We start from the raw sequence: 25,829 nt of genomic DNA, 5'->3' as shown, positions 1-25,829 counted from the left end.
CGACACTAATAGGAAATCATTACTGTTCCACACTAAACTGAAAATCATTACTGTTCCACACTAAATGCAAAATCATTACTGTCCCACACTAACAGCAAATCAATACTGTCCCAAACTAACAGGAAATTATTACTGTCCCACACTAAATGGAAATCACTACTGTCCCTCACTAAACGGAAAATCATTACTGTCCCACATTAAACAGGAAATCAGTACTGTCCCACACTAAACGGAAAATCATTTATCTCCCACACTAAATGGAAAATCATTACTGCCCCACACTAAACAGGAAATCATTCCTGTCCCACACTAAACAGGAAATCATTACTGTCCCAAACTAACAGAAAATCATTACTGTCCCACGCTAAACAAGAAATCATTACTGTCCCATACTAAACACAAAATCATTACTATCCCACACTAAACGGAAAATCATTACTGTCCCACACTAACAAAAAATCATTACTGTCCCACCTTAAACGGAAACTCATTACTGTCCCACAGTAAACGGAAAATCATTACTGTTCCACACTAAATGGAAAATCATTACTGTCCCACACTAACAGAAAATCATTACTGTCCCAGCTTAAACGGAAAATCATTACTGTTCCACACTAACAGGAAATCATTACTGACCCACACTATTAGGAAATCATTACTGTCCCTCACTAATAGGAAATCATTACTGTCCGACACTAAAAGGAAATCATTACTATCCCACGCTAAACGCAAAATCATTACTGTCCCACAGTAAACAGAAAATCATTACTGTCCCACACTAAGCAGAAAGTCATTATTTTCCCACACTAAACACAAAATCATTACTGTCCCTCACTAAACGGAAATCATTACTGTCCCACACTAAACATGAAATCATTACTGTCCGACACTAAATGGAAAATCATTTCGGTCCCACACAAAACAGAAAATCATTACTGTCCCACACTAAACAGAAAGTCACTAAACAGACAGTCCTTCACTAAACAGGAAATCAGTACTGTCCCACACTAAACGGAAAATCATTTATGTCCCACATGAAATGGAAAATCATTACTGTCCCTCACTAAACAGAAAATCATTACTGTCCCACACTAAACGGAAAATCATTACTGTCCCTCACGAAACTGAAATCATTACTGTCCCACTCTAAACAGGAAATCAGTACTGTCCCACACTAAACGGAAAATCATTTATCTCCCACACTAAATGGAAAATCATTACTGTCCCGCACTAAACAGGAATCATTCCTGTCCCACACTAAACAGGAAATCATTACTGTCCCAAACTAACAGAAAATCATTACTGTCCCACGCTAAACAAGAAATCATTACTGTCCCATACTAAACACAAAATCATTACTATCCCACACTAAACGGAAAATCATTACTGTCCCACACTAACAGAAAATCATTACTGTCCCACCTTAAACGGAAAATCATTACTGTCCCACACTAAACGGAAAATCATTACTGTTCCACACTAACAGGAAATCATTAATGTCCCACAGTAAACGGAAAATCATTACTGTTCCACACTAAATGGAAAATCATTACTGTCCCACACTGACAGAAAATCATTACTGTCCCAGCTTAAACGGAAAATCATTACTGTTCCACACTAACAGGAAATCATTACTGACCCACACTATTAGGAAATCATTACTGTCCCTCACTAATAGGAAATCATTACTGTCCGACACTAATAGGAAATCATTACTGTTCCACACTAAACGCAAAATCATTACTGTCCCATACTAAACGGAAAATCATTACTGTCCCACAGTAAACAGAAAATCATTACTGTCCTACACTAAACAGAAAGTCATTATTTTCCCACACTAAACACAAAATCATTACTGTCCCTCACTAAACGGAAATCATTACTGTCCCACACTAAACATGAAATCATTACTGTCCGACACTAAATGGAAAATCATTTCGGTCCCACACAAAACAGAAAATCATTACTGTCCCACACTAAACAGAAAGTCACTAAACAGACAGTCCTTCACTAAACAGGAAATCAGTACTGTCCCACACTAAACGGAAAATCATTTATGTCCCACATGAAATGGAAAATCATTACTGTCCCTCACTAAACAGAAAATCATTACTGTCCCACACTAAATGGAAAATCATTACTGTCCCTCACTAAACAGAAAATCATTACTGTCCCACACTAAACAGAAAATCATTACTGTCCCACACTAAACAGAAAATCATTACTGTCCCAAACAAACTGAAAATCATTACTGTCCCACACTAAATGGAAAATCATTACTGTCCCACACTAAACAGAAAATCATTACTGTCCCACACTAAATGGAAAATCATTACTGTCCCACACTAAACAGAAAATCATTACTGTCCCAAACAAACTGAAAATCATTACTGTCCCACACTAAACGGAAATTTATTACTGTCCCACACTAAATAGAAAATCATTCCTGTCCCACAGTAAACTCTCCCAGTCAGAGAGAGAGTGTGTGTGTCTCTGTGTCTGTGTGACTGAGAGGGAGAGTGTGTGTGTGTCTCTCTGTGTCTGTGTGTGTGTGAGAGAGTGTGTCTCTCTCTGTGTCTGTGCGAGGGAGAGTGAGAGTCTGTGTGTGTCTCTTTATGTCTGTGTAAGTGAGAGAGAGAGTGTGTGTGTCTCTCAATGTCTGTGTAATTGAGAGGGAGAGTGTGAGTGAGAGGGAGAGAGTGTGTCTCTCTCTCTGTGTCTGTGTGAGTGAGAGGGAGAGTGTGTGCGTCTCCTTGTGTCTGTGTGAGTGAGAGAGAGAGTGTGTGTGTGTCTCTCTGTACCTGTGTGAGTGAGAGGGAGAGTGTGTGTGTCTCTGTGTCTGTGTGAGTGAGAGGGAGAGAGTGTGTGTGTCTCTCTGTGTCTGTGTAATTGAGAGGGAGAGTGTGAGTGAGAGGGAGAGAGAGTGTGTCTCTCTCTGTGTCTGTGTGAGTGAGAGGGAGAGTGTGTGTCTCTCTCTGTGTCTGTGTGACTGAGAGGGTGAGTGTGATTGAGAGGGAGAGTGTGTGTGTGTGTCTCTCTGTGTCTGTGTGAGTGAGAGGGAGAGTGTGTGTGTGTCTCTCTGTGTCTGTGTGACTGAGAGGGTGAGTGTGATTGAGAGGATGTGTGTGGTTGTCTCTCTCTGTCTGTTTGAGTGAGGGGGGGTGTGGTTGTCTCTCTCTCTGTCTATGTGAGTGAGAGGGAGAGTGTGTGCGTCTCCTTCTGTCTGTGTGAGTGAGAGGGAGAGTGTGTGTGTCTCTCTGTGTCTGTGGGAGAGTGTGTGTCTCTCTCTCTGTGTGAGTGAGAGGGAGAGTGTGTGTGTCTCTCTATGTCTGTGTGAGTGAGAGGGAGAGTGTGTGTGTCTCTCTATGTCTGTGTGAGTGAGAGGGAGAGTGTGTGTGTCTCTGTGTCTGTGTGAGTGAGAGGGAGAGTGTGTGTGTCTCTCTGTGTCTGTGTGAGTGAGAGAGAGTGTGTGTGTCTCTCTGTGTCTGTGGGAGAGTGTGTGTCTCTCTCTCTGTGTGAGTGAGAGGGAGAGTGTGTGTGTCTCTCTATGTCTGTGTGAGTGAGAGGGAGAGTGTGTGTGTCTCTGTGTCTGTGTGAGTGAGAGGGAGAGTGTGTGTGTCTCTCTGTATCTGTGTGTGTGAGAGGGAGAGTGTGTGTGTCTCTCTGTGTCTGTGTGTGTGAGAGGGAGAGTGTGTGTGTCTCTGTGTCTGTGTGAGTGAGAGGGAGAGTGTGTGTGTCTCTCTGTGTCTGTGTGTGTGAGAGGGAGAGTGTGTGTGTCTCTGTGTCTGTGTGAGTGAGAGGGAGAGTGTGTGTATCTCTCTGTGTCTGTGTGAGTGAGAGGGAGAGTGTGTGTGTCTCTCTGTGTCTGTGTGAGTGAGAGGGAGAGTGTGTGTATCTCTCTGTGTCTGTGTGAGTCAATGGGAGAGAGTGTGTGTCTGTCTCTGTGTCTGTGTGAGTGGGAGGGAGAGTGTGTGTGTCTGTCATTGTGTCTGTGTGAGTGAGAGGGAGAGTGTGTGTGTCTCTGTGTGAGAGGGAGAGTGTGTGTGTCTCTGTGTCTGTGTGAGTGAGAGAGAGAGTGGGTGTGTCTCTCTGTGTCTGTGGGAGAGTGTGTGTGTCTCTGTGTCTGTGTGAGTGAGAGAGAGAGTGTATGTGTCTCTCTGTGTCTGTGTGAGTGAGAGGGAGAGAGTGTATCTCTCTGTGTCTGTGTGAGTGAAAGGGAGAGTGTGTGTTTCTCTCTGTGTCTGTGTGAGTGACAGGGAGAGTGCGTATCTTCTGTGTCTGTGTGAGTGAGAGGGAGAGTGTGTGTATCTCTCTGTGTCTGTGCGAGTGCGAGGGAGAGTGTGTGTGTCTCTGTGTCTGTGTGAGTGAGAGGGAGAGTGTGTGTGTCTCTCTATGTGAGTGAGAGGGAGAGTGTGTGCCTCTCTGTGTCTGTGTGAGTGAGAGGGAGAGTGTGTGTTTCTCTCTGTGTGAGTGTGAGGGAGAATGTGTGTGTCTCTGTCTGTGTGAGTGAGAGGGAGAGTGTGTGTGTCTCTCTATGTCGGTGTGAGTGAGAGGGAGAGTGTGTGTGTCTCTGTGTCTGTGTGAGTGAGAGGGAGAGTGTGTGTGTCTCTCTGTGTGTCTGTGTGAGTGAGAGGGAGAGAGTGTGTGTCTCTCTCTGTGTCTGTGTGAGTGACAGGGAGAGTGTGTGTATCTCTCTGTGTCTGTGTGAGTGAGAGGGAGAGTGTGTGTATCTCTCTGTGTCTGTGCGAGTGAGAGGGAGAGTGTGTGTGTCTCTGTGTCTGTGTGAGTGAGAGGGAGAGTGTGTGTGTCTCTCTGTGTGAGTGAGAGGGAGAGTGTGTGCCTCTCTGTGTCTGTGTGAGCGAGAGGGAGAGTGTGTGTGTCTCTCTGTGTGAGTGTGAGGGAGAATGTGTGTGTCTCTGTCTGTGTGAGTGAGAGGGAGAGTGTGTGTGTCTCTCTATGTCGGTGTGAGTGAGAGGGAGAGTGTGTGTATCTCTCTGTGTGTCTGTGTGAGTGAGAGGGAGAGTGTGTGTGTCTCTCTGTGTCTGTGGGAGAGTGTGTGTGTATCCTTGTGTCTGTGTGAGTGAGAGAGAGTGTGTGTGCGTCTCTCTGTGTCTGTGGGAGAGTGTGTGTCTCTCTGTGTCTGTGTGAATGAGAGGGAGAGTGTGTGTGTCTCTGTGTGAGTGAGAGGGAGAGTGTGTGTGTCTCTCTGTGTCTGTGTGAGCGAGAGGGAGAGTGTGTGTGTCTCTCTGTGTGAGTGTGAGGGAGAATGTGTGTGTCTCTGTCTGTGTGAGTGAGAGGGAGAGTGTGTGTGTCTCTCTATGTCGGTGTGAGTGAGAGGGAGAGTGTGTGTATCTCTCTGTGTGTCTGTGTGAGTGAGAGAGAGAGTGTGTGTGTCTCTCTGTGTCTGTGGGAGAGTGTGTGTGTATCCTTGTGTCTGTGTGAGTGAGAGAGAGTGTGTGTGCGTCTCTCTGTGTCTGTGGGAGAGTGTGTGTCTCTCTGTGTCTGTGTGAATGAGAGGGAGAGTGTGTGTGTCTCTGTGTGAGTGAGAGGGAGAGTGTGTGTGTCTCTCTGTGTCTGTGTGAGTGAGAGGGAGAGTGTGTGTGTCTCTCTGTGTCTGTGTGTGAGGGAGAGAGAGTGTGTGTGTCTCTCTGTGTCTGTGGGAGAGTGTGTGTCTCTCTCTCTGTGTGAGTGAGAGGGAGAGTGTGTGTGTCTCTCTATGTCTGTGTGAGTGAGAGGGAGAGTGTGTGTGTCTCTGTGTCTGTGTGAGTGAGAGGGAGAGTGTGTGTGTCTCTCTGTATCTGTGTGTGTGAGAGGGAGAGTGTGTGTGTCTCTCTGTGTCTGTGTGTGTGAGAGGGAGAGTGTGTGTGTCTCTGTGTCTGTGTGAGTGAGAGGGAGAGTGTGAGTGTCTCTCTGTGTCTGTGTGTGAGAGAGAGAGAGTGTGTGTGTCTCTCTGTGTCTGTGTGAGTGAGAGGGAGAGTGTGTGTATCTCTGTGTCTGTGTGAATGAGAGGGAGAGTGTGTGTCTCTCTGGGTCTGTGTGTGAGAGGGAGAGAGTGTGTGTGTCTCTCTGTGTCTGTGTGAGTGAGAGGGAGAGTGTGTGTATCTCTCTGTAACTGTGTGAGTGTGAGGGAGAGTGTGTGTGTTTCTCTGTGTCTGTGTGAGTGAGAGGGAGTGTGTGGTTGACTCTCTCTGTGTCTGTGTGAGTGAGAGGGAGAGTGTGTGTTCTCTCTGTGTGAGTGAGAGGGAGAATGTGTGTGTCTCTGTCTGTGTGAGTGAGAGGGAGAGTGTGTGTGTCTCTCTGTGTCTATGTGTGTGTGAGAGTATGTCTCTCTCTGTGTCTGTGTGAGTGAGAGGCAGTGTGTGTGTATGTCTCTTGCTGTCTGTGTAATTGAGAGGGAGAGTGTGTGTGTCTCTCTGTGTCTGTGTGAGTGAGAGGGAGAGTGTGTGTGTCTCTCTGTGTGTCTGTGTGAGTGAGAGGGAGAGTGTGTGTGTCTCTCTGTGTGTCTGTGTGAGTGTGAGGGAGAGAGTGTGTGTCTCTCTCTGTGTCTGTGTGAGTTAGAGGGAGAGTGTGTGTGTCTCTCTGTGTCTGTGTGAGTGAGAGGGAGAGTGTGTGTGTCTCTCTGTGTGTCTGTGTGAGTGAGAGGGAGAGTGTGTGTGTCTCTCTCTGTGTCTGTGTGAGTGAGAGGGAGAGTGTGTGTGTCTCTCTGTGTGTCTGTGTGAGTGAGAGGGAGAGAGTGTGTGTCTCTCTCTGTGTCTGTGTGTGTGTGTCTGTCTGTCTGTGCGTGTATGTCTGTGCGTGTGTGTGTGTGCGTGAGTGGGTAGGTGTGTGTCTGTGTGTGTGGGTGGGTGTGTGTCTGTGTGTGCGTGTGGGTGTGTGTCTGTGTGTGTGTGTGGGTGTGTGTCCGTGTATGGGTGGGTGTGTGTCTGTGTGTGTGGGTGTGTGTGTGGGTGGGTGTGTGTCTGTGTGTGCGTGTGGGTGTGTGTCTGTGTGTCCGTGTATGGGTGGGTGTGTGTGTGTGCGTGAGTGGGTGGGTGTGTGTCTGTGCAGGTGGGTGTGTGTCTGTGCATGTGTGGGTGGGTGTGTGTCAGTGCGTATGTAGGTGGGTGTGTGTCTGTGTGTGTGGGTGTGTGTGTGGGTGGGTGTGTGTCTGTGCGTGTGTCTGTGCATGTGTGTGTGGGTGTGTGTGTGTCTGTGTGTGTGTGGGTGGGTGTGTGTCTGTGTGTGTGTGGCTGGGTGTATGTCTGTGTGTGTGTGGGTGGGTGTGTGTCTGTGCGTGTGTGTGTCTGTGCGTGTGTGGGTGGGTGTGTGCCTGCGTGTGTGGGTAGGTGTGTGTGTGCGTGTATGGGTGGGAGTGTGTCTGTGTATGTTTATGTGCATCTGTGGGTGGGTGTATGTCTGTATGTGGGTGGGTGCCTGTGTGTGTGTCTGTGTGTGTGGGTGGGTGTGTGTCTGTGTGGGGAGGTGGGTGTCTGTGTGTGTGTGTCTGTGTGTGTGGGTGGGTGTGTGTCTGTGTGGGTAGGTGGGTGTCTGTGTGTGTGTGTGTGTGGGTGTGTGTGTATGTGTGGGTAGGTGGGTGTCTATGTGTGTGTGTGTGTGGGTGTGTGTGTATGTGTGGGTAGGTGGGTGTCTATGTGTGTGTGTGTGTCTGTGTGTGTGGATGGGTGTGTGTCAGATTAGATTAGATTACTTACAGTGTGGAAACAGGCCCTTCGGCCCAACCAGTCCACACTGACCCTCCGAAGAGCAACCCCCCCATACCCCTACATTTACCCCTTACCTAACACTACAGGCAATTTAGCATGGCCAATTCACCTGACCTGCACATCTTTGTGACTGTGGGAGGAAACCGGAGCACCCGGAGGAAACCCACACAGACACGGGGAGAACGTGCAAACTCCACACAGTCAGTCGCCTGAGGCGGGAATTGAACCCGGGTCTCTGGCGCTGTGTGGCAGCAGTGCTAACCACTGTGCCACCGTGCCGCCCACTGCGTGTGTGGTTGGGTGTGTGTCTGTGTGTGGGTGGGAGTCTGTCTGTGTGTGTGTGTGTGTGTCTGTGCGTGTGTGTGTGTGTCTGTGCGCCTGTGTCTGTGCGTGTGGGTGTGTGTGTGTGTCTGTGCGTGTGTGTGTGTGTGTCTGTGTGTGTGTGGGTGTGTGTGTCTGTGGGTGTGTGTGTGTGGGTGTGTGCGTGTGGGTGTGTGCGTGTGTGTCTGTGCGTGTGTGGGTGTATGCGTCTGTGCGTGTGTGGATGTGGGTGCGTGTGTGTGGGTGTGTGTGTGTTTGTGCATGTGTGGGTGTGTATGTGTGTGTGTGTGCCTGTGCGTGTGTGGGTGTGTGTCTGTGCGTGTGTGGGTGTGTATGTGTGTCTGTGTGGGTGTGTGTGTGTGTCTGTGCGTGTGTGGGTGTGTATGTGTGTGTGTGTCTGTGCGTGTGTGTGTGTGTCTGTGTGTGTGTCTGTGCGGGTGTGTGTGTGCGGTTGTGTGTGTGTGTGTGTCTGTGCATGTGTGTGTCTGTGTGTGTGTGTGTGTGTGGGTGTGTGTCTGTGGGTGTGTAGGTGTGTGTCTGTGGGTGTGTGGATGTGTGTGTTCACGATCCAGTTGAGGGAGTTGGCTGATGTTCGGAGTTGGTTCCGTGATGCAGAGTGAGATTTCAGGAGGTTATTCTCTGACAGATCTCACCAGGAGTCACATGATTTGTCCCAGAGAACCTGAGCTCATTCTGTACTCCTAAACTGTCCCACACTGAACAGAAAATCACTACTGTCCCACACTGAACAGAAAATCATTACTGTCCCACACTGAACAGAAAATCATTACCGTCCCGCACTAAACAGAAAATCATTACTGTCCCACACTGAACAGAAAATCATTACTGTCCCACACTGAACAGAAAATCATTACCGTCCCGCACTAAACAGAAAATCATTACTGTCCCACACTGAACAGAAAATCATTACTGTCCTACACTAAACAGGAAATCATTACTGTCCCACACTGAACAGAAAATCACTACTGTCCCACACTGAACAGAAAATCATTACCGTCCCGCACTAAACAGAAAATCATTACTGTCCCACACTGAACAGAAAATCATTACTGTCCCACACTGAACAGAAAATCATTACCGTCCCGCACTAAACAGAAAATCATTACTGTCCTACACTGAACAGAAAATCATTACTGTCCCACACTAAACAGGAAATCATTACTGTCCCACACTGAACAGAAACTCATTACTGTCCCACATAAAACAGAAAGTCATTACTGTCCCACACTAAACGGAAAATCATTACAGTCCTTCACTAAACGGAAATCATTACTATCCCACACTAAACAGGAAATCAGTACTGTCCCACACTAACAGAAAATCATTTATGTCCCACACGAAATGGAAAATCATTACTGTTCCACACTAAACAGGAAATCATTACTGTCCCAAACTATCAGGAAATCATTACTGTCCCACACTAAACGGAAAATCATTTATCTCCCCCACTAAATGGAAAATCATTACTGTCGCACACTAACAGGAAATTATTACTGTCCCACACTAAATGGAAAATCATTACTGTCCCACACTAACAGAAAACCATTACTGTCCCACACTAAACAGGAAATCATTTCTTTCCCAAACAAACAGAAAATCATTTCTCTCCAAAACTAACAGCAAATCAATACTGTCCCAAACTAACAGGAAATTATTACTGTCCCACACTAAACAGGAAATCATTCCTGTCCCACACTAAACAGGAAATCATTACTGTCCCACGCTAAACAAGAAATCATTACTGTCCCATACTAAACACAAAATCATTACTGTCCCACACTAAACGGAAAATCATTACTGTCCCACACTAACAGAAAATCATTGCTGTCCCACCTTAAACGGAAAATCATTACTGTTCCACAGTAAACGGAAAATCATTACTGTTCCACACTAACAGGAAATCATTAATGTCCCACAGTAAACGGAAAATCATTACTGTCCCACACTAATAGGAAATCATTCCTGTTCCACACTAAATGGAAAATCATTACTGTCCCACACTAACAGAAAATCATTACTGTCCCACCTTAAACGGAAAATCATTACTGTTCCACACTAACAGGAAATCATTACTGACCCACACTATTAGGAAACCATTACTGTCCGACACTAATAGGAAATCATTACTGTTCCACACTAAACTGAAAATCATTACTGTCCCACACTAAACTCAAAATCATTACTGTCCCACACTAACAGCAAATCAATACTGTCCCAAACTAACAGGAAATTATTACTGTCCCACACTAAACGGAAAATCATTACTGTCCCTCACTAAACGGAAATCATTACTGTCCCACACTAAACAGGAAATCAGTACTGTCCCACACTAAACGGAAAATCATTTATCTCCCACACTAAATGGAAAATCATTACTGTCCCACACTAAACAGGAAATCAGTACTGTCCCACACTAAACAGGAAATCATTACTGTCCCAAACTAACAGAAAATCATTACTGTCCCACGCTAAACAAGAAATCATTACTGTCCCACACTAAACACAAAATCATCACTGTCCCACACTAAATGGAAAATCATTACTGTCCCACACTAACAGGAAATCATTACTGACCCACACTATTAGGAAATCATTACTGTCCGACACTAATAGGAAATCATTACTGTTCCACACTAAACTGAAAATCATTACTGTCCCACACTAAACGCAAAATCATTACTGTCCCACACTAACAGCAAATCAATACTGTCCCAAACTAACAGGAAATTATTACTGTCCCACACTAAACGGAAAATCATTACTGTCCCACACTAACAGAAAATCATTACTGTCCCACCTTAAACGGAAAATCATTACTGTCCCACAGTAAACGGAAAATCATTACTGTTCCACACTAACAGGAAATCATTAATGTCCCACAGTAAACGGAAAATCATTACTGTTCCACACTAATAGGAAATCATTCCTGTTCCACACTAAATGGAAAATCATTACTGTCCCTCACTAATAGGAAATCATTACTGTCCGACACTAATAGCAAATCATTACTGTTCCACACTAAACTGAAAATCATTACTGTCCCACACTAAACGGAAAATCATTACTGTCCCTCAATAAACAGAAAGTCATTATTTTCCCACACTAAACACAAAATCATTACTGTCCCTCACTAAACATGAGATCATTACTGTCCGACACTAAATGGAAAATCATTTCGGTCCCACACAAAACAGAAAATCATTACTGTCCCACACTAAACAGAAAGTCACTAAACAGACAGTCCTTCACTAAACAGGAAATCATTACTGTCCCACACTAAACGGAAAATCATTTATATCCCACATGAAATGGAAAATCATTACTGTCCCTCACTAAACAGAAAATCATTACTGTCCCACACTAAATGGAAAATCATTACTGTCCCTCACTAAACTGAAATCATTACTGTCCCACTCTAAGCAGGAAATCATTACTGTCCCACACTAAACGGAAAATCATTACTGTCCCAAACAAACAGAAAATCATTACTGTCCCACACTAAACAGAAAATCAATACAGTCCCACATTCACAGGAAATCATTACTGTCCCACACTAACAGAAAATCATTACTGTCCCACACTAAACAGAAATTTATTACTGTCCCACACTAAATAGAAAATCATTCCTGTCCCACAGTAAATTCTCCCAGTCAGAGGGAGAGTGTGTGTGTCTCTCTGTGTCTGTGTGACTGAGAGGGAGAGTGTGTGTGTCTCTCTGTGTCTGTGTGTGTGAGAGAGAGTGTGTCTCTCTCTGTGTCTGTGTGAGGGAGAGTGAGAGTCTGTGTGTGTCTCTTTATGTCTGTGCAAGTGAGAGAGAGAGTGTGTGTGTCTCTCAATGTCTGTGTAATTGAGAGGGAGAGTGTGAGTGAGAGGGAGAGAGTGTGTGTCTCTCTCTGTGTCTGTGTGAGTGAGAGGGAGAGTGTGAGTGAGAGGGAGAGAGTGTGTGTCTCTCTCTGTGTCTGTGTGAGTGAGAGGGAGAGTGTGTGTGTCTCTCTGCGTCTGTGTGTGAGAGAGAGTGTGTGTGTGTCTCTCTGTACCTGTGTGAGTGAGAGGGAGAGTGTGTGTGTCTCGGTGTCTGTGTGAGTGAGAGGGAGAGAGTGTGTATCTCTCTCTGTGTCTGTGTGAGTGAGAGGGAGAGTGTGTGTGTCTCTCTGTGTGTCTGTGTGAGTGAGAGGGAGAGAGTGTGTGTCTCTGTGTCTGTGTGAGTGAGAGGGAGAGTGTGTGTGTCTGTCACTGTGTCTGTGTGAGTGAGAGGGAGAGTGTGTGTGTGTCTCTCTGTGTCTGTGTGTATGAGAGTGAGTGTGTCTCTCTGCCAGTGTGAGTGAGAGGGAGAGTGTGTGTGTCTCTGTGTGAGTGAGAGTGAGAGTGTGTGTGTCTCTCTGTGTCTGTGTGTGTGTGAGAGAGTGTGTCTCTCTCTGTCTGTGTGAGGGAGAGTGAGAGTGTGTGTGTGTCTCTTTATGTCTGTGTAAGTGAGAGGGAGAGTGTGTGTGTCTCTCAATGTCTGTGTAATTGAGAGGGAGAGTGTGAGTGAGAGGGAGAGAGTGTGTGTCTCTCTCTGTGTCTGTGTGAGTGAGAGGGAGAGTGTGAGTGAGAGGGAGAGAGTGTGTGTCTCTCTCTGTGTCTGTGTGAGTGAGAGGGAGAGACCGTGTGTCTCTCTGTGTCTGTGTGAGTGAGAGGGAGAGTGTGTGTGTCTCTCTGTGTCTGTGTGTGAGAGAGAGAGTGTGTGTGTGTGTATCTCTGTACCTGTGTGAGTGAGAGGGAGAGTGTGTGTGTCTCTGTGTCTGTGTGAGTGAGAGGGAGAGAGTGTGTGTGTCTCTCTGTGTCTGTGTAATTGAGAGGGAGAGTGTGAGTGAGAGGGAGAGAGTGTGTGTCTCTCTCTGTGTCTGTGTGAGTGAGAGGGAGAGTGTGTGTCTCTCTCTGTGTCTGTATGACTGAGAGGGTGAGTGTGATTGAGAGGGAGAGTGTGTGTGTGTCTCTCTCTGTGTCTGTGCGAGTGAGAGGGAGAGTGTGTGTCTGTCTCTCTGTGTCTGTGTGAGTGAGAGGGAGAGTGTGTGTCTCTCTGTGTCTGTGCGAGTGAGAGGGAGAGTGTGTGTGTGTCTCTCTGTGTCTGTGCGAGTGAGAGGGAGAGTGTGTGTGTGTCTCTCTGTACCTGTGTGAGTGAGAGGGAGAGTGTGTCTGTCTCTGTGTCTGTGTGAGTGAGAGGGGGAGAGTGTGTGTGTCTGTCACTGTGTCTGTGTGAGTGAGAGGGAGAGTGTGTGTGTGTCTCTCTGTACCTGTGTGAGTGAGAGGGAGAGTGTGTCTGTCTCTGTGTCTGTGTGAGTGAGAGGGAGAGTGTGTGTGTCTGTCACTGTGTCTGTGTGAGTGAGAGGGAGAGTGTGTGTGTGTCTCTCTGTGTCTGTGTGTATGAAAGTGAGTGTGTCTCTCTGCCAGTGTGAGTGAGAGGGAGAGTGTGTGTGTCTCTCTGTGTCTGTGGGAGAGTGTGTGTGTCTCCTTGTGTCTGTGTGAGTGAGAGAGAGAGTGTATGTGTCTCTCTGTGTCTGTGTGAGTGAGAGGGAGAGAATGTATCTCTCTGTGTCTGTGTGAGTGAGAGGGAGAGTGTGTGTGTCTGTCTCTGTGTCTGTGTGAGTGAGAGGGAGAGTGTGTGTGTCTCTCTGTGTCTGTGTGTGTGTGAGAGAGTGTGTCTCTCTCTGTGTCTGTGTGAGGGAGAGTGAGAGTGTGTGTGTGTCTCTTTATGTCTGTGTAAGTGAGAGGGAGAGTGTGTGTGTCTCTCTCTGTGTCTGTGTGAGTGAGAGGGAGAGTGTGAGTGAGAGGGAGAGAGTGTGTGTCTCTCTCTGTGTCTGTGTGACTGAGAGGGAGAGACCGTGTGTGTCTCTCTGTGTCTGTGTAATTGAGAGGGAGAGTGTGTGTGTCTCTCTGTGTCTGTGTGTGAGAGAGAGAGAGTGTGTGTGTGTCTCTCTGTACCTGTGTGAGTGAGAGGGAGAGTGTGTGTGTCTCTGTGTCTGTGTGAGTGAGAGGGAGAGAGTGTGTGTGTCTCTCTGTGTCTGTGTAATTGAGAGGGAGAGTGTGAGTGAGAGGGAGAGAGTGTGTGTCTCTCTCTGTGTCTGTGTGAGTGAGAGGGAGAGTGTGTGTCTCTCTCTGTGTCTGTGTGACTGAGAGGGTGAGTGTGATTGAGAGGGAGAGTGTGTGTGTGTGTCTCTCTGTGTCTGTGCGAGTGAGAGGGAGAGTGTGTGTGTGTCTCTCTGTGTCTGTGTGACTGAGAGGGTGAGTGTGATTGAGAGGATGTGTGTGGTTGTCTCTCTCTGTCTGTTTGAGTGAGGGGGGGTGTGGTTGTCTCTCTCTCTGTCTATGTGAGTGAGAGAGAGAGTGTGTGTGTCTCTCTGTGTCTGTGGGAGAGTGAGGGAGAGTGTGTGTCTCTCTCTCTGTCTGTGTGAGTGAGAGGGAGAGTGTGTGCGTCTCCTTGTGTCTGTGTGAGTGAGAGAGAGAGTGTGTGTGCCTCTCAGTGTCTGTGGGAGAGTGAGGGAGAGTGTGTGTCTCTCTCTCTGTCTGTGTGAGTGAGAGGGAGAGTGTGAGTGAGAGGGAGAGTGTGTGTCTCTCTCTCTGTCTGTGTGAGTGAGAGGGAGAGTGTGTGTCTCTCTCTCTGTCTGTGTGAGTGAGAGGGAGAGTGTGTGTGTCTGTCATTGTGTCTGTGTGAGTGAGAGGGAGAGTGTGTGTGTCTCTCTGTGTCTGTGTGAGTGAGAGGGAGAGTGTGAGTGAGAGGGAGAGTGTGTGTCTCTCTCTCTGTCTGTGTGAGTGAGAGGGAGAGTGTGTGTCTCTCTCTCTGTCTGTGTGAGTGAGAGGGAGAGTGTGTGTGTCTGTCATTGTGTCTGTGTGAGTGAGAGGGAGAGTGTGTGTGTCTCTCTGTGTCTGTGTGAGTGAGAGGGAGAGTGTGTGTGTCTCTCTGTGTCTGTGTGAGTGAGAGGGAGAGTGTGTGTGTCTCTGTCTGTCTGTGTGAGTGAGAGGGAGAGTATGTGTGTCTCTCTCTGTCTGTGTGAGTGAGAGGGAAAGTGTGTGTGTCTCTGTCTGTGTGAGTGAGAGGGAGAGTGTGTGTGTCTCTTTATGTCTGTGTGAGTGAGAGGGAGAGTGTGTGTATCTCTCTGTGTCTGTGTGAGCGAGAGGGAGAGTGTGTGTGTCTCTCTGTGTCTGTGTGAGTGAGAGGGAAAGTGTGTGTGTCTCTGTCTGTGTGAGTGAGAGGGAGAGTGTGTGTGTCTCTCTGTGTCTGTGTGAGTGAGAGGGAGAGTGTGTGTGTCTCTGTGTCTGTGTGAGTGAAAGGGAGAGTGTGTGTGTCTCTATGTGTGAGTGAGAGGGAGAGTGTGTGCCTCTCTGTGTCTGTGTGAGTGAGAGGGAGAGTGTGTGTGTCTCTCTGTGTGAGTGTGAGGGAGAATGTGTGTGTCTCTGTCTGTGTGAGTGAGAGGGAGAGTGTGTGTGTCTCTCTATGTCGGTGTGAGTGAGAGGGAGAGTGTATGTATCTCTCTGTCTGTGTGAGTGAGAGGGAGGGTGTGGTTGTCTCTCTCTGTGTCTGTGTGAGTGAGAGGGAGAGTGTGTGTGTGTCTCTCTGTGTCTGTGGGAGAGTGTGTGTGTCTCCTTGTGTCTGTGTGAGTGAGAGAGAGTGTGTGTGTGTCTCTCTGTGTCTGTGTGAGTGAGAGGGAGAGTGTGTTTCTCTCTCTCTGTCTGTGTGAGTGAGAGGGAGAGTGTCTGTATCTCTCTGTCTGTGTGAGTGAGAGAGAGTGTGTGCGTGTCTCTCTGTGTCTGTGTGTGAGAGGGAGAGTGTGTGTGTCTCTCTGTGTCTGTGTGAGTGAGAGGGAGAGTGTGTGTATCTCTCTGTCTGTGTGTGAGAGGAGTGTGTGCGTGTCTCTCTGTGTCTGTGTGAGGGAGAGGGTGTGTGTGTGGGTGGTTGTGGGTGTGTGTGTGGGGTGTGTGAGTGTTTGTGTGTGTGAGTCTGTGGGTGTGTGTGTGATTGTGTGGGTGTGTGTGTGTGTATGAGTGTATGGGTGTCTGTGTGGGTGTGGGTGGGTGTGGGGCGGGTGTGGGTGGGGTGTGTGTGAGTGTGGGAGTGTGTTGGTGGGTGTGTGTGTGGGTGGTTTTGTGTGTGTGGGTGGTTGTGGGGGGCTGTGGGTGTGTGTGTGTCTCTGTGTGTGTTTGGGTGTGTGTGTGTTTGTGTGCGTGGGTGGGTGGGTGTGTGGGGTGTGTGTGTGTCTGTGTGTTTGGGTGTGTGTGTATCTGTGTGTGTGGGTGGGTGTGTGTGTGGGTGGGCAGGTGTGTGTGTGCCTGTGTGTGGGGGGGGAATGTGGGTGTGTCTATGTGCATGTGTGTGTGGGTGGGTGTGTGTCTGTGTGTGTGGGTGGGTGTGTGTCTGTGTGTGTGGGTGGGTGTGTGTGTGTGTGTGTCTGTGCGTGTGTGTGTGTGTGTGAGTGGGTGTGTGTCTGTGTGTGGGTGGGGGTGTGTCTGTGCATGCGTGGGTGTGTGTCTGTGCGTGTGTGGGTGGGTGTCTGTGTGTGTGTGTGTCTGTGCGTGTGTAGGTGGGTGTGTGTCTGTGTGTGTGGGTGGGTGTGTGTCTGTGCGTGTGTAGGTGGGTGTGTGTCTGTGTGTGGGTGTGTGTGTGTCTGTGCATGTGTGGGTGGGTGTGTGTCTGTGCGTGTGTAGGTGGGTGTGTGTCTGTGCGTGTGTGTGTGGGTGTGTGTCTGTGTGTGTGGGTGGGTGTGTGTCTGTGCGTGTGTGGATGGGTGTGTATGTGTGGATGGGTGTGTGTGTGGGTGTGTGTCTGCGTGTGTGGGTGGGTGTGTGTCTGTGTGTGTGTATGTGGGTGGGTGTCTGTGCGTGTGTGGGTGGGTGTGTGTGTGCGTGTGTGAGTGGGTGTGTATGTGTGTCTGTGCGTGTGTGGGTAGGTGTGTGTCTGTGTGTGGGTGGGTGTGTGGGTGGGTGTGTGTCTGTGTGTGTGTGGGTAGGTGTCTCTGTATGTGTGTGGCTGGGTGTGTGTCTGTGTGTGTGTCTGTGTGTGTGGGTGGGTGTGTGTCTGTGCGTGTGTGTGTCTGCGTGTGTGTGTGGGTGTGTGTCTGCGTGTGTGGGTGTGTGTGTGTGCGTGTATGGGTGGGTGTGTGTCTGTGCATGTGTGGGTGGGTGTGTGTCTGTGTGTGTCTGTGCGTGTGTGGGTGGTTGTGTGTCTGTGCATGTGTGGGTGGGTGTGTGTCTGTGCGTGTGTGGGTGGGTGTGTGACTGTGTGGGTGGGTGGGTGTCTGTGTGTGTGTGTCTGTGTGTGCGTGTGTGGGTGGGTGTGTGTCTGCGTGTGTGGTTGGGTGTGTGTCTGTGGGTGTGTGTGTGGGTGTGTGGGTGTCTGTGCGTGCGTGTGTCTGTGTGTGGGTGGGAGTGTGTCTGAGCGGGTGTGGGTGTGGGTGTGTGTGTGGGTGTGTGTTTGTGTGTGTGTGTCTGTGCGTGTGTGTGTGTGGGTGTGTGTCTGTGTGGGTGTGTCTGTGTCTGTGCGTGTGAGTCTGTGCGTGTGTGTGTGTGCATGTGTGTCTGTGCGTGTGCGTGTGTGTCTGCATGTGTGTGTGTGTGTGCCTGTGTGTGTGTGTCTGTGTGTGTGTGTGTGTCTGTCTGTGCGTGTATGTCTGTGCGTGTGTGTGTGTGCGTGAGTGGGTAGGTGTGTGTAGGTGGGTGTGTGTCTGCGTGTGTAGGTGGGTGTATGTCTGTGCGTGTGTGGGTGGGTGTGTGTCTGTGTGTGTGGGTGGGTGTGTGTCTGTGTGTGTGTGGGTGGGTGGGTGTCTGTGTGTGTGTGTGGGTGTGTGTCCGTGTGTGTGTGGGTGTGTGTCTGTGCATGTGTGGGTGGGTGTGTGTCTGTGCGTATGTAGGTGGGTGTGTGTCTGTGTGTGTGGGTGTGTGTGTGGGTGGGTGTGTGTCTGTGTGTGTGTCTGTGCACGTGTGAGTGGGTGTGTGTGTCTGTGTGTGTGTGGGTGGGTGTGTGTCTGTGTGTGTGTGTGGCTGGGTGTGTGTCTGTGTGTGTGGGTGGGTGTGTGTCTATGCGTGTGTGTGTCTGTGCGTGTGTGGGTGGGTGTGTGCCTGCATGTGTGGGTAGGTGTGTGTGTGCGTGTATGGGTGGGTGTGTGTCTGTGTATATTTATGTGCGTGTGTGGGTGGGTGTGTGTCTGTATGTGGGTGGGTGTCTGTGTGTGTGTCTGTGTGTGTGGGTGGGTGTGTGTCTGTGTGGGTAGGTGGGTGTCTGTGTGTGTGTGTGTCTGTGTGTGTGGGTGGGTATGTGTCTGTGTGGGTAGGTGGGTGTCTGTGTGTGTGTGTCTGTGTGTGTGGGTGTGTGTGTATGTGTGGGTAGGTGGGTGTCTGTGTGTGTGGATGGGTGTGTGTCAGATTAGATTAGATTAGATTACTTACAGTGTGGAAACAGGCCCTTTGGCCCAACAAGTCCACACCGACCCGCCGAAGCGTAACCCACCCATTCCCCTACATTTACCCCTTACCTAACACTACAGGCAATTTATCATGGCCAATTCACCTGACCTGCACATCTTTGGACTGTGGGAGGAAACCGGAGCACCCGGAGGAAACCCACGCAGACACGGGGTGAACGTGCAAACTCCACACAGTCAGTCGCCTGAGGCGGGAATTGAACCCGGGTCTCTGGCGCTGTGTGGCAGCAGTGCTAACCACTGTGCCACCGTGCCGCCCACTGCGTGTGTGGTTGGGTGTGTGTCTGTGTGTGGGTGGGAGTCTGTCTGTGTGTGTGTGTGTGTGTGTGTGTCTGTGCGCCTGTGTCTGTGCGTGTGGGTGTGTGTGTGTGTCTGTGCGTGTGTGTGTGTGTGTCTGTGTGTGTGTGTGTGTTTGTGTGTGTGTGTCTGTGCGTGTGTGTGTGTGTCTGTGCGCCTGTGTCTGTGTGTGTGGGTGGGTTTGTGTGTCTGTGGGTGTGTGTGTGTGTCTGTGCGTGTGTGTGTGTCTGTGTGTGTGTGTCTGTGCGAGTGTGTCTGTGCGTGTGTGTCTGTGTGTGTGTGTGTGTCTGTGCATGTGTGTGTCTGTGTGTGTGTGTGTGTGGGTGTGTGTCTGTGGGTGTGTAGGTGTGTGTCTGTGGGTGTGTGGGTGTGTGTCTGTGGGTGTGTGGGTGTGTGTCTGTGGGTGTGTGGGTGTGTCTGTGCGTGTGTGTGTGTGTGTCTGTGTGTGTGTGTGTGTTTGTGTGTGTGTGTCTGTGCGTGTGTGTGTGTGTCTGTGCGCCTGTGTCTGTGCGTGTGGGTGGGTGTGTGTGTCTGTGGGTGTGTGTGTGTGTGTGGGTGTGGGTGTGTGCGTGTGTGTCTGTGCGTGTGTGGGTGTGGGTGTGTGTGCGTGTGTGTGGGTGCGTGTGTGTTTGTGCGTGTGTGGGTGTGTATGTGTGTGTGTGTCTGTGCGTGTGTGGGTGTGTATGTGTGTCTGTGTGGGTGTGTGTGTGTGTCTGTGCGTGTGTGTGTGTCTGTGTGTGTGTGTCTGTGCGAGTGTGTCTGTGTGTGTGTGGGTGTGTGTCTGTGGGTGTGTGTGGGTGTGTGTCTGTGGGTGTGTGGGTGTGTGTGTGTGTTTGTGTGTGGGTGTGTGTCTGTGTGTGTGTGGGTGTGTGTCTGTGGGTGTGTGTCTGTGGGTGTGTGGGTGTGTGTGTTCACGATCCAGTTGAGGGAGTTGGCTGATGTTCGGAGTTGGTTCCGTGATGCAGAGTGAGATTTCAGGAGGTTATTCTCTGACAGATCTCACCAGGAGTCACATGATTTGTCCCAGAGAACCTGAGCTCATTCTGTACTCCTGTCAAACAACCCCCTCCTCCAGATTCCCCCCTCCAGACTCCCCTCCTCCAGACCCCCCTCCTCCAGACCCCCCTCCTCCAGACTCCCGTCCTCCAGAACCCCCTCCTCCAGAATACCCTCCTCCAGAACCCCCTCCTCCAGAATCCCCTCCTCCAGACCCCCTCCTCCAGACTCCCCTCCTCCAGACTCCCGTCCTCCAGAACCCCCTCCTCCAGAATACCCTCCTCCAGAACCCCCTCCTCCAGACTCCCCTCCTCCAGACTCCCCTCCTCCAGACTCCCCTCCTCCAGACCCCCCCTCCTCCAGACTCCCCTCCTCCAGACTCCCGTCCTCCAGAACCCCCTCCTCCAGAATACCCTCCTCCAGAACCCCCTCCTCCAGAATCCCCTCCTCCAGACCCCCTCCTCCAGACCCTTCTCCTCCAGAACCCCCTCCTCCAGAACCCCCTCCTCCAGACTCCCCTCCTCCAGACTCCCCTCCTCCAGACCCCCCTCCTCCAGACTCCCGTCCTCCAGAACCCCCTCCTCCAGAATACCCTCCTCCAGAACCCCCTCCTCCAGAATCCCCTCCTCCAGACCCCCTCCTCCAGACCCTTCTCCTCCAGAACCCCCTCCTCCAGAACCCCCTCCTCCAGAACCCCCTCCTCCAGAATCCACTGCTCCAGAACCTCCTCCTCCAGACCCCCCTCCTCCAGAACCCCCTCCTCCAGAATCACCCTCCTCCAGAACCCCCTCCTCCAGAACCCCCTCCTCCCGACCCCCCTCCTCCAGACCCCCCTCCTCCAGACTCCCCTCCTCCAGAACCCCCTCCTCCAGAACCACCCTCCTCCAGACCACCCTCCTCCAGAACCCCCTCCTCCAGACCCCCCTCCTCCAGATTCCACTCCTCCAGACTCCCCTCCTCCAGACCACCCTCCTCCAGAACACCCTCCTCCAGACCCCTCTCCTCCAGAACCCCCTTCTCCAGAACTTCCTCCTCCAGAACCCCCTCCTCCAGAACTTCCTCCTCCAGAAACCCCTGCTCCAGAATCCCCTCCTCCAGAACCCCCTCCTCCAGACCCCCTCCTCCAGACCCCCCTCCTCCAGAACCCCCTCCTCCAGACCCCCCTCCTCCAGACCCCCCTCCTCCAGAATCACCCTTCTCCAGAACCCCCACCTCCAGAACCCCCTCCTCCAGACCCCCTCCTCCAGACCCCCCTCCTCCAGGACCCCCTCCTCCAGACCCCCCTCCTCCAGACCCCCCTCCTCCAGAATCACCCTTCTCCAGAACCCCCACCTCCAGAACCCCCTCCTCCAGAACCCCCTCCTCCAGAACACCCTCCTCCAGACCCCCTTCCTCCAGAACCACCCTCCTCCAGACCCCGCTCCTCCAGAATCCCCTCCTCCAGAACCCCCTCCTCCAGAATCCCCTCCTCCAGAACCCCCTCCTCCAGAATCCCCTGCTCCAGAACCTCCTCATCCAGACCCCCATCCTCCAGACCCCCTCCTCCAGACCCCCTCCTCCAGACCCCCCTCCACCAGAACCACCCTCCTCCAGACCCCCTCCCTCCAGAAGCCCCTCCTCCAGACCCCCCTCCTCTAGACTCCCCTCCTCCAGAACCCCCTCCTCCAGAACCACCCTCCTCCAGAACCCCCTCCTCCAGAACCCCCTCCTCCAGACCCCCCTCCTCCAGACTCCCCTCCTCCAGACTCCCCTCCTCCAGACACCCCTCCTCCAGAACCCCCTCCTCCAGACCCCCCACCTCCAGACCCCCCTTCTCCAGACTCCCCTCCTCCAGAACCCCCTCCTCCAGAACCCCCTCCTCCAGAACCCTCTCCTCCAGAACCCTCTCCTCCAGAACCCCCTCCTCCAGAACGTCCTCCTCCAGACCCCCCTCCTCCAGAACTTCCTCCTCCAGATCCTCCTCCTCCAGACCCCCCTCCTCCAGACCCACCTCCTCCAGAAACACCCTCCTCCAGATCCCCTTCCTCCAGAACCACCCTCCTCCAGAACCCCCTCCTCCGGACCCCCCTCCTCCAGAACTCCCTCCTCCAGAATCCCCTCCTCCAGAATCCCCTCCTCCAGAACCTCCTCCTCCAGACACCCCTCCTCCAGAATCCCCTCCTCCAGAATCCCCTCCTCCAGAACCTCCTCCTCCAGAACCCCCTCCTCCAGAATCCCCTCCTCCAGAATCCCCTCTTCCAGAACCCCCTCCTCCAGAATCCCCTGCTCCAGAACCTCCTCCTCCAAACCCCCCTTCTCCAGAACCCCCTCCTCCAGACCCCCCTCCTACAGAACCCCTTCCTCCAGAACCCCCTCCTCCAGAACTCCCTCCTCCAGAACCACCCTCCTCCAGAACCACCCTCCTCCAGACCCCCCTCCTCCAGACCCCCCTCCTCCAGACCCCCCTCCTCCAGACCCCCCTCCTCCAGACTCCCCTCCTCCAGAACCCCATCCTCCAGACCCCCCTCCTCCAGACCCCCCTCCTCCAGACCCCCCTCCTCCAGAACCCCCTTCTCCAGAACCCCCTCCTCCAGAATCTCCTCCTCCAGAACCCCCTCCTCCAGACCCCCCTCCTCTAGACTCCCCTCCTCCAGACTCCCCTCCTCCAGTCACCCTCCTCCAGAACCCCCTCCTCCAGACACCCCTCCTCCAGACACCCCTCCTCCAGACTCCCCTCCTCCAGAACCCCCTCCTCCAGAACCCCCTCCTCCAGTACCACCCTCCTCCAGATCCCCCTCCTCCAGAACCACCCTCCTCCAGATCCCCCTCCTCCAGACTCCCCTCCTCCAGACTCCCCTCCTCCAGACTCCCCTCCTCCAGAACCCCCCCCTCCAGACTCCCCTCCTCCAGACTCCCCTCCTCCAGAACCCCCTCCTCCAGAACTTCCTCCTCCAGAACCCCCTCCTCCAGAACTTCCTCCTCCAGAACCCCCTCCTCCAGAACTTCCTCCTCCAGAACCACCCTCCTCCAGATCCCCCTCCTCCAGAACCACCCTCCTCCAGACCCCCCTCCTCCTGACACCCCACCTCCAGACCCCCCTCCTCCAGAACCACCCTCCTCCTGACCCCACTCCTCCTGACACCCCTCCTCCAGACCCCCCTCCTCCAGAATCCCCACCTTCATCTCCAACTCCTCCTTCTCCAGACCCTTCTCGGATCTCTTCATTCCTCCTTTTGCACCCATTTGATGTTGAACACTCTACCATTAGTGGGTGTGCCCCTTCCCCCTCAGCAGGCTTGGGAAAAGACTTTGCCTATTTATCCTATCCACGTCCCTCATAATTTTGTAAACCTCTATGAGGTCACCCCTCAGCCTCCGACGCTCATGGGAAATTAGCCCCAGCCTGTTCAGCCTCTCCCTATAGCTCAGATCCTCCAACCCTGGCAACATCCTTGTAAATCTTTTCTGAACCCTTTCAAGTTTCACAACATCTTTCTGATAGGAAGGAGACCAGAATTGCACGCAATATTCCAACAGTGGCCTAACCAATCTCCTGTACAGCCGCAACATGACCTCCCAGCTGTACTGAGGGAACATCATACTTTTGGAGGGTCAGTGCTGAGGGAGTGCCGCACTGTCAGAGAGACAGTGCTGAGGGAGTACTGCACTGTCGGAGGGTCAGTGCTGAGGGAGTGGGCACTGTCGGAGGGTCAGTGCTGAGGGAGTACTGCACTGTCGGAGGGTCAGTGCTGAGGGAGTGGGCACTGTCAGAAGGTCAGTGCTGAGGGAGTGCCGCACTGTCGGAGGGTCAGTGCTGAGGGAGTGCCACACTGTTGGAGGGTCAGTGCTGAGGAAGTGAGCACTGTTGGAGGGTCAGTGCTGAGGGAGTCCCGCACTGTCAGAGGGTCAGTGTTGAGAGAGTGCTGCACTGTCAGAGGGTCAGTGCTGAGGGAGTGCTGCACTGTCAGAGGGTCAGTGCTGAGGGAGTGCCACACTCAGAGGGTCAGTGCTGAGGGAGTGGGCACTGTCAGAGGGTCAGTGCTGAGGGAGTGCCACACTGTCAGAGGGTCAGTGCTGAGGGAGTGCCGCACTGTCAGAGGGTCAGTGCTGAGGGAGTGCTGAACCTTTGGAAGGTCAGTGCTGAGGGAGTGAGCACTGTCAGAGGGGTCAGTGCTGAGGTAGTGCCGCACTGTCGGATGATCAGTGCTGAGGGAGTGCCGCACTGTCGGAGGGTCAGTGCTGAGGGAGTGAGCACTGTCAGAGGGTCAGTGCTGAGGGAGTGCCGCACTGTCAGAGGGTCCGTGCTGAGGAAGTGCCTCACTGTCGGAGGGTCAGTGCTGAGGGAGTGCCGCACTTTTGGAAGGTCAGTGCTGAGGGAGTGCCGCACTGTCGGAGGGTCAGTGCTGAGGGAGTGCCGCACTGTCGGAGGGTCAGTGCTGAGGGAGTGCTGCACTGTCAGAGGGTCAGTGCTGAGGGAGTGGGCACTGTCGGAGTGTCAGTGCTGAGGGAGTGCCGCACTGTCGGAGGGTCAGTGCTGAGGGAGTGGGCACTGTCGGAGGGTCAGTGTTGAGAGAGTGCTGCACTGTTGGAGGGTCAGTGCTGAGGGAGAGCTGCACTGTCACACGGTCAGTGCTGAGTTTCTGGTGATATATAAATGCAAATTGTTTGTTTCTCTTCATTAGGGAGCATTTGAGGAAAAAGCCGGTGCCGCCCAGCTCCTCCATGAACAATGTCTGCTCGAGGCGAGACGCCCATTTCTGTGCCGTTTGTAATGATTTTGCTTCGGGTTATCACTATGGAGTCTGGTCTTGTGAGGGATGCAAAGCTTTCTTCAAACGAAGCATCCAGGGTAAGGGGGCCCTCTGCTGCTGATTCTGTGATGCATTCGTTCAGGTTAAAGGCGCTAGCAAAATGAAGGTGATGGCTGTGCCCAGAGGAAATATTCAAGGTTGTGTTTGTGATTGTCACAGGCCAGAGTGAGAGGTGAACTGTCCTTCTCTGTTCTGGAACTTAGTTCATTCGACTTTTAAAATTTAATTACCCCTTTTTACAGACGACAGCAATGAGTTCCCCCAAACCCTCGTTAAACCCCCTCAAATACCCCCTCCCTCACCCAACCCCTTCCCCTCCCTCACACACCCCCTTCCCACCCTCACACATCCACTTCCCCTCCTTCACCCACCCCCTTCTTTCCCTCACTCACCCCCTTCCCCTCCCTCACCCACCCCTTTCCCACCCTCACACACCCCCTTCCCCACCTTCACCCACCCCCTTCCTTCCCTACTCACCCCCTTCCCCTCCCTCACCCACCCCTTTCCCACCCTCACCCACCCCCTTCCCCACCTTCACCCACCCCCTTCCTTCCCTCACTCACCCCTTCCCCTCCCTCACCCACCCCTTTCCCACCCTCACCCACCCCCTTCCCCACCCTCACACACCCCCTTCCCTCCCTCACTCACCCCCTTCCCCTCCCTCACTCACCCCCTTCCCCTCCCTCACCCACCCCTTTCCCACCCTCACACACCCCCTTCCCCACCTTCACCCACCCCCTTCCTTCCCTACTCACCCCCTTCCCCTCCCTCACCCACCCCTTTCCCACCCTCACCCACCCCCTTCCTCTCCCTCACACACCCCCTTCCCACTCTCACACATCCACTTCCCCTCCTTCACCCACCCCCTTCCTTCCCTCACTCACCCCCTTCCTCTTCCTCACCCACCCCCTTCCCCTCCCTCACTCACCCCCTTCCCCACCCTCACACACCCCCTTCCCTCCCTCACTCACTCCCTTCCTCTCCCTCACTCACCCTCTTCCCCTCCCTCACACACCCCCTTCCCCTCCCTCAGCCACTCCCTTCCCCTCCCTCACCCACTCCCTTCCCCTCCCTCACACACCCCCTTCCCCTCCCTCACCCACTCCCTTCCCCTCCCTCAGTGACTTCGTGGTCAGTCCCATTCTGTCGATTTACTCCCACAAGGGGGCATCTTGTGCAAGGGCTAGCCGGAGAAACGATGGAGGGAAACACTGAGAGTTACATGATACCTACAGCCCAGAATCAGGCCA

At 51.9% G+C, this 25,829-nt stretch overlaps 1 protein-coding gene across 3 annotated transcripts in view; it reads left to right on the top strand.

Moving 5' to 3' along the window:
* The window catches only part of esr2a (estrogen receptor 2a), a 402,250-nt gene that overhangs the window by 249,221 nt on the left and 127,200 nt on the right, over positions 1–25,829 (top strand). For all 3 annotated transcript variants that reach the window (XM_087989559.1, XM_087989560.1, XM_087989561.1), the window contains exon 3: positions 24,451–24,617. In XM_087989559.1, the coding sequence (XP_087845685.1) occupies positions 24,451–24,617 (167 nt within the window). The remainder of the gene's footprint in view (positions 1–24,450; positions 24,618–25,829) is intronic.

Source organism: Chiloscyllium plagiosum, unplaced genomic scaffold (genome assembly GCF_037043375.1).
Source record: "Chiloscyllium plagiosum isolate Xiang-an unplaced genomic scaffold, Cpla_swu_hap1 HiC_scaffold_8, whole genome shotgun sequence".
Taxonomy (NCBI): Eukaryota; Metazoa; Chordata; class Chondrichthyes; order Orectolobiformes; family Hemiscylliidae; genus Chiloscyllium; species Chiloscyllium plagiosum.
Note: the sequence above shows the minus strand (reverse complement) of the source record. Positions and strands in the feature narration are given on the sequence as shown.